Genomic DNA, 16,266 nt, shown 5'->3' on the forward strand with positions numbered 1-16,266 from the left:
ATTTATACTTTATGTAAACATTATAATCGACAAGTTATACAATAAGGACTAATCGGATCATTAAATTAATTCCAAAATAAGTTTGAAAATTACCACAAAAATGGAGAAGCTCTTTTTCTTGATACTTCTCAGGTTGAAGATGAGAAGTCTGTTTATAACCGATCTTCCAAAAAGTCGCATGTACAAGACACGAACTTACGACAATACGGAACTCGCGCTTATCGAACACGGTTTCCAATAGAACATTGAGTACATCTATACGAGTTTTTTTTTTTGAAAACATCCCTTGAACTCTCGCTTTACCTGAATTCACACTTGAAAACTGCAGTGAGTGAGGCGGCAATCCACCAGCAGAATCGAGATTCTCTCTCTTCTCTCTTTCATCTCCGCCGGATTCATTCAGCTTTCCTTGTGGACTTGTCTCTCACTAAGATGGCGGCAAGCGAAGAAGAACAAGCCCCACCAAAATTGGAGGAGTCGGCCGTGGTGGCATTGAACGACGACGACGACGACGAACATGATTCCAAGGAGAGGGTTCTCCAGAGGTACTTCCTCCACGAATGGAAGCTCGTGAAATCTCTCCTCGACGACATCGTTTCCAGCGGCCGCGTCTCAGATCTCTCCTCCGTTCACAAGATCCGAACCATCGTAACTTCTCTCTCTCTCTCTCTCTCTCTCTCTCTCTCTCTCTCCTCTCATAATGTCGTACATTACATCCTTATTTCGTTGCCAATTGGCGTCGAATTAGTTGCCACCCAATGGCACAGAAAGCTACGGCCGCTAAACACGAGCTCGTGTTCGCTTGTTAAAAGCTCGTGCAAGATCGCTTTCTAATAGAAATAGATAAAGTCTGAACTTTTCTAAAGCTCGTTAAATTTTCAAACAAAGGTTGAACAAGTTATTACTCTGCTCGTTTGGATAATGATGGATAAGAATCCAAGCTACGTTCGGCTCGTGTTCGGCTCGTTTGAGATTTGCTCATCTAATAAGCAAGCTAAGCTCAAACATATTTTGAAGCTTGTTATGCTTCAAACCTAGATTGAACATCCACCTGCTCGGCTAGTTCGGCTCGTTTATCACCCCTAGAGAATACTGGGATCAAGTAGTGGTGGCTGATTGTCCGTTCAAGGGTTCTTCAAAGTTTTGATCTTGTTGGAGTGAATGAAACATTGTGAGTTGTGGACGAAACCATCATCCTCCATGTCCACGGCATCTTCATGCAAAGGAATTACTTATCCTGAAGTTTGCTTTACTCATATCGTCCTAGTTTGCGTCAGATATCTCTCCCAGGCATTAACTGTAGTCTGTAATTGCACTTGTTGATGGGATATAAACACCATGACACGGCGAAATTAGAATGATCACCTTTTGGAACCATTAGTAGCAGTTAGGTGAACAATTTATGGTTTTGTTGAAACTGTAAACCAGCTTTAATTATCTTTTTTCTCAGTACTGACTTTTTACATATTTGGACTTGTGGAAATCTGATGCTTGGATATATAAAATTTATATTGTTTGTTATGCAGGTGGACAAGTATCAGGAACAGGGTCAACTGTTAGAGCCTTACCTGGAGAGCATAGTTTCTCCTCTAATGTTAATTCTGCGCTCTCGGACAATTGAACTAGGAACAGACTCGAACGAGGTTATTGAAGTAATCAAGCCCATATGCATTATAATATATTCTCTGGTGACAGTGTGTGGTTACAAAGCTGTTACCAAGTTCTTCCCACATCAGGTTTCTGATTTCGAACTAGCAGTAGCTCTATTGGAGAAGTGTCATGTTGCAAATTCAGTAACATCACTGCGGCAAGAAAGTACAGGAGAGATGGAGGCAAAATGTGTGATGCTTCTGTGGCTCTCCATTCTTGTCTTGATTCCTTTTGATATCTCATCTGTGGATAGTAGTATCGTTTATGCAAATAATATTGAGGCAGATGAGCCACCCCCCTTGGTACTGAGGATATTAGAGTTTTCTAAAGATTACCTTTCAAATGCGGGTCCCATGCGCACCATGGCTGGGTTGCTGCTCTCAAGGCTTCTAACACGCCCAGACATGTTGAAGGCTTTTATCAGGTTTTTCTTGTCAAGTTGTTAGGCATTTACTTTTTGACTGATCTGGGAACATAATGAATTATTAGGAAGTCCATAGCCTGCAATCTATTATAGTCTAACTAATGTGAGCAATATGGCTGACCATTTTGGTGGAGGGCACTGTTGCTAAATCCAAAAGAATCAAATATTGAACTGCAAGGGTCAGTATCTGTGTATGTGTGTGTGCTTGTGTGCCTATATGTGTGTGCAATAGTTTTAAGTTAAGATTGTCATGTGACAGGTGAAATTATCCACTTGTATCATTGTTGTGGGCAATGGGCATTGTTTTCATCCTTTCAACCTGGGAGGGATAAATGGTGGAAGGAGGTGGTGGCCTTGGAGTATTCATGGGTTATTCTCATTTTGTGGCAGCATAAGAAGCCAGTAAGATTTTGGTGGGATGCATTGTGCATGCGGCAGGGTATATTTAGAGTTGCTTTCCTTGCCATTTGTGAAATGGCAGTTGATAGGAGTGCTTTGCTAACTGATTATCCTCAGAAGGAGGGGATAGAGATTGTATTTGTTCTCAAGCATTGAGACGAGGGAACATTGCTTCAGTTCGTCACTATTTTCATTTTTTTTCCTTGTATGTGGTCCTTAAGTTAGAGTCAGTTATTCTATGGTGCTTTTTGTGCTAAAGTTTGTATTTTATTTATTTGCTTTGCAGCTTCACTAGTTGGACACACAAAGTTCTGTCGTCTGTCACAGATGATGTCATGGACCACTTTCGGTTACTTGGTGCTGTGGATGCATTGGCTGCCATCTTCAAGGTTTGATTTTCTTTCTCACGCTGTCTTATGACTCTTATTCATACCATGTTTCTGTAGGGTATCCTGGGAACCCTCCAGACAAAGTCACAATAGTCCCATCGGCAGTAAGCCAGGGCATGAAAACGACAAACCCACCTGCAAGATCCACTCCAGGGTTGAGAGGGTGTCGCGAGCGGTGTCCAACACAATAATCACGATCACTTTATTAAATATAGGGTTTTATATAGCAAATTCGATCATTGTGTCTCACGCTTATATTCTTCATATTACTTTGGTACCCAAGCGATGTGGGACTTCGCTTCCCTCACGCCCAGCGTGCCCACTTGGCAGCACCTGCCGCGTGCAGGCCAAGGACATGCACCCTACCCCATCCTTGGCATACCCGGCTCTGATACCATGTTAAGTTACCAACTCTCCCAAAAGCTTAAGCTGTTAGGAAATGGGCCCAACAATGTATATCTGGCTTATCTAACAGTTTCACCTCGGATTATGCAAAACAATGGCCGTCAAATAATTGGTGGTAGTGAAAGACAATGGGTTTCAAAGGATACAGGGGAGGGATGAGGACAAGGGTGTGGGGTCTAGATCTTAAACTTTTCTTGTGAAGCTTTGTTAGTTTTTGGAATGTAAGGGCTCTTTCGGATTTGGACAAGGGGGCAACGGCCAGTGGTCACTTCTTTGTGGAATTAGAGAGATTATAGTATATATTTTTGGTGGTAAAATGGTGTATATTAGGAAGGAGCAGGTACAGTGAGCATTTCCCTAAGCCCCTCTCCCTCTCTCAATCTCTCTCTCTCTCTCTCTCTCTCATTTTCTGGCCAGGGGTGGGGGCAGAAGGCAGAGAAGTTGGATTGGCTGAATTTGAGCCACCGTAATCTAACCCATAAGGATTTCAGGCCTGGGCAATAGCAGTAAATGCTGGCTTGGGCTAGATGTTCTCAATTTTTTTTCTTTTACTAGTTTTAAAGTGGATGGTTTTCTGGAGATGTTTTGTGGTTCTGCAAGGAAGGAGAGATTTCATTGCTTGGAAAGGCATTTGGTGCACAAAGACTACTTCATAGTGGTTTTTTTTGGTGGCTTCCATCTTATGAGGCGATATTAATGGTTGTTAGGTTTAGGAGGGTGTCATGTTTTATGTGCGCAAGAGAACGAGGGAGAGCCTGAACCATTTCAAGGTGGCTATGGAGTTATGGTACTTGGCAATGGCTTTTGGTAGTGAATAGGTGATGCGTTGCTCCGTGAGGTTCTATGCGTCTTTGCTGGATCGTCATCTTTGCAAGTTCATGTTGCTTGTTTCTATTGTTGTGCAGCTTGTGCTTGTAGCTGTGCTACTCAATCCTAGCCTCTCACATCACTTGATCCTGGTGCCAAGGGCCACAGGACTGGACTTCCTCTACTTAAACCAAACCAAACTGAACAGAGCCTAAGTCCCAATCAATTTGGTTGGCGCAAGAATCTGTTTTCTCCGTTGAGCTTTGTCAAGGGCATTGAGTTCACAGAGCCTGAGTCCCAATCAATTCGGTTGGCGCAATAATCCGTTTTCTCCGTTGAGCTTTGTCAAGGGCATTGAGTTCCGTGAAATCCAACACACCTACATCCTTTCGCATTACGGCCTCTAAAATAGTTCGAAAGGATCTAGGTTTATGGGGCATCCTCTATTGTCGCGGGAAAAGTGGTGCGCCATCATCACAGCCTTTAAAGAATTCATGAAAGAAGCTTTGGCCTTTGGGACATTGAAAAATTAATAGGAAAAAAATTAGACTGGCTATGCGATATTGCTAATTCAAGAAGAGAATCATCAGGCTCGACTCTCGAGAAATGTAGTCAACCCCATGGATTCTCTTTCTGTTGTTCACTGTATTGATGTCAGTATGTATTTATGATTTGTCCTTTGGAGTATTTGGATCTCATCTGTAATTTTGATTCAACTGCAGGCTGGTAGTAGGAAACTCTTACTTGATGTTGTTTCTGTTATTTGGAATGACACATCAGCAATGATGAGGTCTTCTACTGCTGCTCGAAGTCCTCTACTCCGCAAGTATCTGATTAAGTTGAGTCAGCGGATTGGGCTTATTTGCCTTCCTCATCGTTCACCATCCTGGTGTTATGTGGTAAGCAGTTTTGAACTGTGAGCCCTTTATGATTCTGATGCTTACTGTTTCAATGACGTGCTATGCATACTTGGATCTACATTGTTCCTTTTATTTTTTGATAACTTTCTAAATTACTCTTAGGCTGAAAAATATTACTCAGTTGCTATGGGCCTCAATAAAAGTAAATTTGTGAAGGTAATTGTGTTTCTATTTGATATGTTTTTTTGTGGAAGACTTATGAAAAAATTAGGAATTATTGGAATGTTAAGAGTGCGTTATATCCCATTTATCTTTGAGTTTCTGCAGTTTCATTTAGCCTCCCTTGCGGTTCACTGTCTCTTATTTTTAGTAGTTCTTACAACTGTTCTCCTTGCAGTTATGATAGCATTGTTGTATTTTGGAGCATATTGGTTTTGCAGATAGATTAAGTTGATTTAAGCTGTAGTTACATTCTCAATATTAGCAAATGGTCCTCTGGCAGGCTTTTTTGGGTTCTCTAGTGGCTTGAATCGGGGTTATCCTCTATCCCTATTTTCTTTTGGTGGAGGCATTGAGCAAATGACTGGTAGGGTTGTGAATGGGTGCTTGAATTCACAATTCTTGATGGGCTTGGTAGAGGGACTCTTGCCTAATGTCATGTCTCGAGAAAATCTGCGGGTTATCCTGACCAGGGAGAAGTAGCGTTGGTTCTATTGCATTCTACCTTGTATAGAGGGTTCTCAGGCCTCAGGATTAATCTGGTAGAGAGTTCTCTGATTCAGTTGGGGAGCTGAGGGTAAAGTTTTGGCTGTAAGAATGGATTCTCTTCCAGCCTCTTGGAATTACCCTTTGGTTTATAACTCAAACATTATCTTTGAGGGTTGTTCTGGACTTCTGAAAATACATGTAGGCTGAAGTGCCTATGTCTTCCTACGGCTGGTGACTTGCCCTTACTAAGAACATTATCTCCAGCTTGCCCACATGTTTCCCTCCTTTTGTTCTTTTAGACGACTAGAGGAAATTGTTGTGGGGTGGTTTAAGTTATGAATTTGATGGCGAGTTGAAGAATTCTGTATTGATCCTCGTACCGGATTAAGATTTTGACAATAAAACAGAAGCTTGACACCTTTGTTTCAAGCTTTGTCAGAAACGGTAATGGAGATATGCAATGTAGCTGAACATGTAGAGGAGGGTTATGGATGGTAATTAAAGTTTGATAGATGAGGCTGGACCTTGAAGGGGATTGGGACCTCCTATGGTGGGTTTATAGGAGGCTATTGACAAGTAATTCTAAGCCTATAAAATTTTGGTGTGTAGTTGCCCTATGTATGAAACTTTATTTTTTTTTTGAATTTGATGGCTTACGTTGAATGTCCATATGAGTTTGTTTTAAGTTCTAGCAAGCTACCAAACTTGGTACAAACATCCTTCTGATTTGTATCTTTCGGGTAAACCATTCTTTTTTCTTTAGGGTAGGCATGGCATGCTCGGGAAGAAAATTTCAGAAAACTTACCGCAAAGAATTGATAATCCGGGTTATCATGTTGCCAATTTGAACGCCAATTCAGACCCAAATGCTGGCTTCCCACAAGAGGAAGATATGGAAGTTCCTGAAATTGTTGAGGAAATAATTGAGTTGTTGCTGTCAGGGCTGAGAGATACGGTATGTTAAAAGGGTGAGATATGCATATTCTTTCATGATTTGACTCTATTTTTATGCGTAAGGATTTTCTTTTCGAAGACTTTGGAGTGATGCTGGGTTTATCTAATCTGCTGCTTCTTTCAACCCCAAAAGAGGATAGTTTGACTTTTTGCTTGTCTCGATTGTGTGTAAAAGTTGGGATGATTAGGAATTTAGAAATAGAATTGTGAGGAGTTGATCTTGAATCATTGAAACAATTGACTAATTAATAAGTCAGGTTGGTTTTCATTGTTTATGCAGTTTGCAGTTTTTTTAATAGTTGAGATGGGTACGATTTAGTTTAAAGTTTTTTCCTTTTTAATCCAATGTACTATATGCAAGATTTTCAAACTTCGTGCCCACGCAGCGCGCGTGTCACACTGCCACCGCTTATGGATTTCTGTGTCTGCTGCATGTACTGAATAATTCTTCGTATGGAATAGAAGGTTCCATGGAGGCTTTATAGAAACTTGTAGATTTTAAAGATACATTTGAAAACTCACACTAATTTCATAGGTTGATTCCAATGTAGGCTCATCTTGTTGGTCCAATGGTCCTCCTATCTGTTGATGTTGGCTGTGAAATAGTTCCCTTGTCATTTGTGTACTACGCGTTAAGTTATCCTATTTAGATTTTAATGACTGGGTAGTTATCTTAAGTCGTGGGAATTTTATTTGATGCCACTCTCCCGGGATTTTATGCACCTATTAAACTACGATGGTGCTTCAAAGGTTTCTTGAATTTGATCTTCAGAACAGAGTCCACATAGTCCGTTGTCTATGTCCTTTTCAGTTCTGTCTTACTGCAATGGCGTCCAGACAACCCAGTTAGCCTTGAAGTCCAATGTGTGGTAGAATATCATTTGATGCCACTCTCTCGAGATCTTATGCAACCTAGTAAGATACGGTGTAAATATGGCTTCAAAAGATTCTTGCATCTGGTTTTCAGAATGGAGGCACATAGTGCATTGTCTTTCTTCTATTGGGGTCTGTCTTACTGCATTGGCATGGAGGCAATCCAGTAAGCCTTGGTGTCCAATCTTTGGTTGATAGTTAAATGGAACATGAGTTACATTTAATCGTTGATCAGTCCCTTTGTTTTCAAAGTTGAACTTCAATTCTACTGATTTGATGCTAAAAAGTTTGGTGGTAATTCAGGACACTGTTGTGCGCTGGTCTGCTGCAAAAGGTATTGGTCGCGTAACTTCTCGTTTGACATATACCCTATCAGATGAAGTCCTGTCATCCATATTGGAGCTGTTTTCACCTGGCGAGGTATTCTATTGCAGTTGGCTTCCCTTATTGCGTAATATCATTGAATACAGGCCCCAGTAATGCAGCACTTCTACAAGTTATTCATTTGTTATATTCTGTCCAATTCATGGGTTCCAAGGATGCTGATTTTTTTTTTTTATATATTCCAGGGAGATGGTTCATGGCATGGAGGTTGCATGGCATTGGCTGAGCTGGCACGTAGAGGATTGCTATTGCCAATCAGTTTTGCCAAAGTTGTACCTGTTGTTGTGAAGGTTCTGCTTTTCTTATCCTACTATTTGGCTAATAACCGTAAATTTTATAATTCGCTGAAAATTCTGAATGGTGTTTAAATATTTTTATGGTTGTTTGGACAATTATAGTTTGCATTATGTGTCTTTGATATATTTCTTTATTTTTGTTTCTGTAAGACTGTAACAGTCTGAATTGTATGGATTTTATTGAATGATTCAATACTTCGGTCTCTCTTGTTTCTACTCCGCTCTCCATTTCCCCCCTCCTCTTAAGGCCCTCCTTTTACCTTTGCCTGTGGCCGAGAGCGGTCTCCTCTGGGGGACATAGCTTTTGGTTTGACTTGAAATTGGTCTGTTAAATTTCTAGTTTTTTATCGTGTCAATTTTGTGGTTATGTCTAACAGGGTACTGTTACTTTTCTGTAATATTTTATACAATGGTTGGACACAGATGCCTCTCTTGGAGTATAAATCTATGGTTGATGTAGATTCTCTTGTCCTAATGTGTATTATTTGGGATATGCATATTAGCCTTCCTTCCAGATTGGTTATTCTGTTTCGAGGCCATCATTTCTAACAATTTCTTGGGCACTGATGAGGAGCAAACTTGTGCACAGGCCCTGCATTATGATATTCGAAGAGGTCCCCACAGTGTTGGATCACATGTACGTGATGCTGCTGCATATGTTTGTTGGGCATTTGGTCGTGCTTATTACCACAGGGATATGGAAAGCGTACTGGAACAGCTTGCTCCTCACCTTTTAACTGTGGCCTGCTATGACCGTGAGGTGGTTATTTTACCTCTATTGGCTCTCTTCTTCTGCATTTTACTTCTCCAGGATATCTTCTATCTTTATTGTTGTTATTGCTGTGATCATCATTGTTAGATGTAATGCTTAGGTAAATTGTAGAAGGGCTGCTGCAGCTGCTTTTCAGGAGAATGTTGGTAGGCAAGGGAATTACCCACATGGCATTGACATAGTGAATACAGCTGATTATTTCTCACTATCCTCACGTTCAAACTCCTATCTTTATGTTGCTGTCTGCATTGCTCAGTATGAGGGATATCTTGGCCCCTTTGTTGATGAATTGCTGAATAACAAGATCTGTCACTGGGTATGTTTTAATCTTAAACAAATTTTCCTTCTCTTATTAAACGTCTCTTAAGAATTGACGGTGATGTTGACTAGACAAATGTAGAAGTAGTCGTTGTTCATTCCTATTGATTACTTTTTCTTTTATGAGCTACTTATCACTTTCTTCGAATACTGTAGTGAAGATTACTTCTATGGAAAAGATGCCTGCTAAGTATAACAATCTCAACAAAAATCATTAGCTGGAAAATTATAAACCACTTCATTGATCTTCTATGATTCTGCATTATGTGTCTGAATACTAAAGATGCTACTTGGCTACTTGCGTCTTAGAGAGATAAGAAATTAAGAAAATAACTTGACACTAGTTTTCGTTTATAGTAGTTTCTGGAGAAAATAATAATTTCACAGGTGGAGAGGCATTCCTACAAGAAGCTCCACCAATGTCTACCTCTCCTCCATCTTAGGGATGTTGTTGTAACAGGCAGAAGGTAACCAATCTACAGATTATGTGCTTCTGAAGTATAAGTTGTCAGAACTGGTTACTGATGCAAGTTCAGTCTTTTTGTTTGTGAATCTGACATTTCACATTAACAGTTGATATTTGTGGAGATTTGATATTCGGAAAATTATTACTAGTGACCATCTTAAATAATAGTCATGTATCTTGATGGTTCAATTCAATAGTCATATTAGATGTTAATGACAATCACATCAGCTTCCATGCCTAATATAATGTTTGTGCCATGCATAAACCAAGCTACTCTTAGTTGTGACTTGTGTGTTTACTGAGGTTATGTCAAGATGGTATAACTATGACACTGGTACACTGAAAGTTGTTCAGCAGTCTGGAGGTTTGGAAACAAACAGATTCTTTCAATGGGATAAAATCGTTCAATAGTATAAATGGCCTGTTTTACATCTAATGTACATTGTCAGCACCCTTGTTACTTGTTAGGGTTATTTAGACCAGTTGTGAGAAATTAAGGGACTTGTGGGTAGTATGTTCAGGATTGATTTTCAGAGAGCCTTGATCGTCTCTTTTCTTTCCCCCCTTTCTTGGTATGTAAGCAAGATTCCTTCTAAAATGTCCATAGGAGAGCCACCTTGGTACATGTAAAGTATACAGAAAAAGCAAATAGATCATCACGAGAACTAGTGAAGAGAACGAAAAACTAGAATCACAAACTTTCACGCACATTACACAGTAACGGAAACCTATGGTTCATGGTTGTATGGGTGTAGGAGGACTAGACACAGACCTAACCTTTGTTCATATATGCACAAAGTGGTCGCTTTCATAAAGTTACCACTTAATGAAATCATTGAAGCAAAGAAGACTGCCTATGAATTTTCTGTGTTGATCCACAGTCTTTTGTCGGGAAAGCCCCCAGAGTGTTCCTAGCTTTTCTTCCAGAAACCAGCTCATCAAACACCTTGAAGCCACTACCCAAGAGCCGCACGCTGGGACTGATGCCCCTCTTGTGCTTGCCTCATGAATTTGAAACACAGAGGTTGGCTCAACACCGGATACACCAAAACATATTGATTCATTGGCTCTACATGTTTTTAGCTCATAACAGTTGTTTACAAGTGCCTCAGTGAATTTGTCATTTCCTGCGCATGCACCATATTTGGGAAGCTCAGAATTTGAGTAAATGACATTCCCTCGTCATTGTCCAGATGAAGGAAATTACTTCAGTTTGTCTTCTAATATTCTTATTAGGAAGCATTGCAGGTGCATCACTGCTTATAATAGAGATAGATTTGGCTAAATATTTACCATCTTTATACTTCCAGCTCATTCATCATCCCTAGTTGTAGGATCTTCGCTTCGTAAAAAAGCTTACTGCAGTTATACGCTGCCTTCAACTCCCATCTTACACGAGGCTACCAGTCAATCTCTTATCATTTTCAACAAGTGCGTTTTTCCTTGATATCTTTGCTAAACAAAAATAACACGAAAAGGGTGCAGCTGTGCAGTGCTCCTAATTAGTTGGATGTGCTTTTTCGTTTTCAGTTCTTGTTTCAGCAAGGAGACTTCGCAAGTTGTTTCCTCTTGTTCATCTATCATTCATTCAAGAATTTCATTTTATCTATCATTCAGAAATTTCTAGTTGCAGTGCATGACACATAAACAAGTAATTTGGGTTTGTTGGTGGTTTTTGTTTTTTTATCATCCTTTTGTAGGTAATTAATATGGCATTTTCTTTTCCTTCTTGACTAGTAATGATGATCTTCTAATTGTCACTTTCCACAACTTCAGGACAAAGGCTTGAGAGAACTTGCTGCAAATGCCCTTGCTGCTCTTGTAAAGTATGATCCTGAATATTTTGCGAATTTTGTTCTCGAGAAATTAATTCCTTGCACTCTCTCATCTGATCTGTGCATGCGTCATGGTGCAACTTTAGCGGCAGGGGAACTTGTTTTTGCTTTATATAAGTGTGATTATGCTATTTCAACAGGTAGGTGATGATTCCCCCTGCTTTTCAAGATTGTATGATTGAAAATGAAAATGCAATTGAAGCTGTTCTGTCTGTGCTTACAAAATAATATGAATGTGATTTTTATCCACATTACGATGCGATACTTTTATTACTTTTCTTTGAATAGTTGTTTTTTGCGAACTGTGTTATCTTTTACCCTTCTTTCTATAAGGTTTGGTAAAAGGAGAGGCTTTGCAGAGGAAGATGAATACTTGTAACATGTATCATAAGTTAACTTTTTCCCTCGTCCATGTGGATGGCTAAGAAAATAATTTTCCATTTTTCCCTTCTCAGATCCTAATTCAAGTTGCATAATGTTACTTAGATTGAACCTTTCCATGCTCTAATGGAGCATTTACCCCACAATCTTTCTAACAGATAAGCAGAGATATGTTGCTGGCATAGTTCCTGCTATAGAGAAAGCACGTCTGTATCGTGGGAAGGGTGGGGAGATAATGCGTTCTGCTGTTTCTCGCTTAATTGAATGCATCTCTACAGCTCATGTACACTTGCCAGAAAAACTTAAGAGAAGTTTGCTCGATACCATCAATGAGAACTTAAGACATCCTAATTCTCATATACAGGTATATCCAACTCCTGAACTCTGTCGCCGATAGGAGTAAGATTAATCTATTCATACTGCATTTTCAATTTAGTTATTTTTTCCGATGTCCAGAATGCTGCTGTTGAGGCCCTGAAACACTTTGTTCCGGCTAACCTTCTCAATGCAGAGGATAAAATTGTTAACGATTTTGTGTCCAAGTACCTAGAACAGTTGAGGGATTCTAATGTGGCTGCAAGAAGAGGGTCTGCATTGGCAATCGGTGTACTACCTTTAAAGTTTCTGGCTACAAGATGGAATGTTGTACTACCGAAGCTTTGTAGTGCTTGTGCTATTGAGGTATCCTTGTGGAAGATTTTTGGTTCATCTACCCTTGAGATTCCGAGTTATGAGCCGCTAAAATGAATAATCTGTCAGTTTGACTGGGCACTTCTTCTGAGTGCAGGATAACCCTGAAGAAAGGGACGCTGAAGCACGTGTAAGTGCAGTCAAAGGTCTCATCTCAGTGTGTGAAACGATAACAAGCTCAGTGGAGTGTTCCGAGGTGGAGGGTATTTCCCTGTTCTATTTCATCAAGAGTGAAGTGATGCAGTGTTTCTTTAGAGCTCTGGATGATTACTCCGTGGATAACAGAGGTGATGTGGGTTCTTGGGTCCGTGAGGCTGCTATGGATGGCCTTCAGAGATGTGCATTTATCCTTTGCAAAAAAGACTCCATTGGCAACTCAAGTGGATTAAATAAAGCTGAATCTGCCTCAGAGCAGTTTGAAAGTGATATGATCAAAGATGACAAAATGTATACACTTTTTGATGAAAAGCTTGCCAGGAGTATAGTTGGAGGAATTATTAAGCAAGCTGTGGAGAAGATGGATAAAATAAGGGAAATGGCTGCAAAGGTTCTCCAAAGGATTTTGTATGACAAAGCATTATATGTGCCCTTCATACCTTACAGGGAAAAGCTAGAAGAAATCATTCCTGACAAGGCAGACTCAGAGTGGGGGGTATGTGTAAATAAGTCAATTAAAATTTGATTGGTGAGTTTTTTTTGGCTCACGAAGAGATCAATATGTACTTACCTGCAGGTGCCCACTTTCTCGTATCCTCGTTTCGTTAAGTTACTTCAGCTTAGTTGTTACAGTAAATATGTGCTATCTGGATTAGTTATTTCTGTTGGTGGGTTGCAAGATTCTTTGAGGAAGGCATCACTTACTGCTTTGTTGGAGTATCTTCAAGCCTCGGACTCTCAAAAACAGACTGAGAAAATCTCCAGAGAGGTCATGTTATCTACCGACATTCTTTGGGTTCTCCAACAGTACAAAAGATGTGACCGAGTCATTATACCTGCTTTAAAGGTAATTGTTAGAAACTGCGCCACTAGAATAACTAAGTCAGAGGGTACACATGGATGTGTGTTTTTCTTTGATACAGTTGTCAAGTCTTACATGCCTCCGCCTGACAGTATGACCATTTCTTTTTTTACCTTTCTTTGAGAGCTTTGTCTGTATGCAGTGAGTATAACCTTTGTCCTTTCATGTCGAAGAGGCTGTCTAAATGAGAGTGTTATGACGATTCACAACATAATTAGTTGGGAGTTCAGACATCAATATATTTACAAGTAGGGAAAAAGCTACTTATTTGATACTAGTTTGAAGGCATAAAATTGCGAATCGGTTTCTTGCTTGGGTTTCCAGAGTTCTTAATTTGATCACAGGGACTGCACATAAGGATAGTTAATATTCAATTAGAACCAAAAATGTGCAAAAGAAAGTGAAAAGGCTTTGTAGGTAAAACCTAACACAAGGGAAAGAACCAAGAAGTAGCTTTAGGAGGATGAAAGTGTAGCTAAGTTCTTGCCCTCTCGTTACAAGCTAGAGTGATATATTTGGATGCAATTCAAAGTTCAAACCATCTCGTCCTCGATCTTGTAAAACAAGAATTCTGAATTTGGCAGATAACACGGTGCAATTAAAAGAAAGGGAGGGTAATTTCAAATTCCAGGAATGCAGGCTTCGTTTCCAATTCCGTAACATCTGAAGAGTTTTCTTAAATTGAACCATAGGGGAGCAGTTTGGCCCTTGCAACTCGTCAATTCTTCTCAGGAAGCAAGAACCTTGACTTTTATGACCATTTGGTTGATAAAGTGTAAATTCTTTTTTATGATACTGTTCCAGATTACTCATTGGCTTCACTTGTTTCTGGCAATTAGTTGTGCCCATTTATGCCTTCACTTGTATTCTGAGATCTTGACATTTTCGTATTGTTCAATCATGTTAATGAACCAAATTTTTGTTACAGACTATCGAGATTCTTTTCAGCAAAAAGGTATTCTTGGATATGGAGGTAGGTCCCTTCGACATGTTGCCACGCTCAATTCTCTGGTATTTATTGTTTGATTTTTGACTTCATCTTCCTTCATTTAGGATCAAAAAAAAAAATCTTCCTTCATTTGTTTTAGTCCTACCCTACAATTTTGAAATTTATTATCTCCCTTACCATGCATCCAGATTCTGAAGTTAATTACGAAATACAAAGCCCACGTTGAGATAGTGTTTATTTTTGGAAGTATTTTGACCATTCTTTCCTCTGTCATTTTTGTTCTCAATGACATCCACATGGTTCTCCTATTTAGGCACCTTTTGTCCTTCCTTTTGTCTCTTTGAAAGTTCGGCTAATAGTCTTTTTAAGTTTCGAGAGGATTCAGTAGCTAGAAATCTCATTTCAAAGATTTGTTAATTAGCAATAGTTTTGTAATCCTTCAACTCTAACCTGGAGCTTGATCATGATTTCCAGGCCCAAACTCCGCTCTTCTGTGCTGGTGTTTTGGATTCACTCACCATTGAGTTGAAGGCATCAAAGGACTTCTCTAAGCTATATGCAGGCATTTCTATACTTGGATATATGGCATCACTTCCAGATTCCATCAATGTCCAGGCTCTCTCACATCTTTTCACTTTCCTTGGCCAACGGTACCCTAAGGTTTGTGGTGCATCGTAGTTTTCTCAAAGCATATCTGGATAGATCATAATTTCACACCCAACAAAAAGGAGGATAAGCTGGCATTGACACCAACACAAGATAAAGAAAAACAAAATGAAAAAAGATAGGTAGAAGTGTATAACTCTTCTAATAGAATATCTGCAATTTGGCTGCCCTCAGATTCGGAAGGCTTCTGCGGAACAGGTCTACCTTGTTCTCCTACAAAATGGAAGTCTCATGGCAGAGGACAAAGTGGAGAAAGCACTTGAAATTATTTCTGAAACATGCTGGGAAGGTGATGCTGAAGAAGCAAAGCGGCGAAGGTCACATTTATATGCGGTAGCTGGTCTAGAAACTGCTCAATCTCTGAAACCTAGCTATCAAGTATCAAGGGAAGATGGAAAGAGGTCTTCATCCGGCGATGAAAATGCAACATACTCTTCATTAGTAGGATCTGCTGGGTTCTGATTCTAACAGTGTAAATTAGAAGCTCCTTTTTACCCCTGAATTTGTATCATGATTATTCCCATGAGCTTGCCACAGGAATACGTTCAATCTCCTCCGAAGAAATAGAAAACAACTTCGTGGTGAAAACTAATTTGATTGCTGAGAAGGAAAAGACTTTTTTTGACGAACAAGAACATCCCATTTATATTAAAACTCTTGGAAAAGACTTGAAACTCTGGGACTTGAAAATGTTGGGGTTGGTGGGACTCAAATTGGAACTTGAAACTTCTTTCTTTGCATGGTATTTTATGAAAATTGATATTCGTGTTGCACTTTTTACTGATGCGCTCTACTTTGTTCATGAAGTTACTTATTAGTAACTTCACATTAAAATTGGATAGCCATCAATAAAAAGTAGAGCGCGAAAATCAATTTCCTATTTTATTCCTTTACTTTCATTTTGGGGTGGGGGAGAAGAAAAAAATCTAGCGCTCTGATTTTTCAGATCTGTGAAGGTGAGTTCCAACGACAATGTGATTCCTCCAACATCCTCCAGCCAAACCCACGAGCAGATCAATGGC

General features: G+C 39.7%; 1 protein-coding gene across 1 annotated transcript; it reads left to right on the plus strand.

Moving 5' to 3' along the window:
• The first annotated feature begins 293 nt into the window (after positions 1–293).
• Positions 294–15,918, plus strand: LOC131332420 (tubulin-folding cofactor D). Its single transcript, XM_058366632.1, has 17 exons — positions 294–648; positions 1,527–2,074; positions 2,760–2,862; positions 4,797–4,973; positions 6,406–6,597; positions 7,773–7,889; positions 8,039–8,143; positions 8,739–8,909; positions 9,022–9,237; positions 11,482–11,680; positions 12,080–12,285; positions 12,378–12,602; positions 12,709–13,263; positions 13,345–13,614; positions 14,558–14,602; positions 15,053–15,238; positions 15,419–15,918. The coding sequence occupies exons 1-17, from the start codon at positions 433–435 to the stop codon at positions 15,704–15,706; spliced, it is 3,819 nt and encodes a 1,272-aa protein (XP_058222615.1). The 5' UTR covers positions 294–432; the 3' UTR covers positions 15,707–15,918.
• The last annotated feature ends 348 nt before the right edge of the window (positions 15,919–16,266 follow it).

This window comes from Rhododendron vialii, chromosome 7a (genome assembly GCF_030253575.1).
Source record: "Rhododendron vialii isolate Sample 1 chromosome 7a, ASM3025357v1".
NCBI lineage: Eukaryota > Viridiplantae > Streptophyta > Magnoliopsida > Ericales > Ericaceae > Rhododendron > Rhododendron vialii.

What these genes read in the sequence shown, in the direction of transcription:
- LOC131332420 (XM_058366632.1), top strand. Translation starts at nt 433, where the DNA reads ATGGCGGCAAGCGAAGAAGAACAAGCCCCACCAAAATTGGAGGAGTCG. An exon ending in CATTGGCTGCCATCTTCAAG is followed by an intron (nt 2,863 to 4,796) that starts GTTTGATTTTCT and finishes ATTCAACTGCAG; the next exon opens with GCTGGTAGTAGGAAACTCTT. An exon ending in AGGTATTCTTGGATATGGAG is followed by an intron (nt 14,603 to 15,052) that starts GTAGGTCCCTTC and finishes CATGATTTCCAG; the next exon opens with GCCCAAACTCCGCTCTTCTG.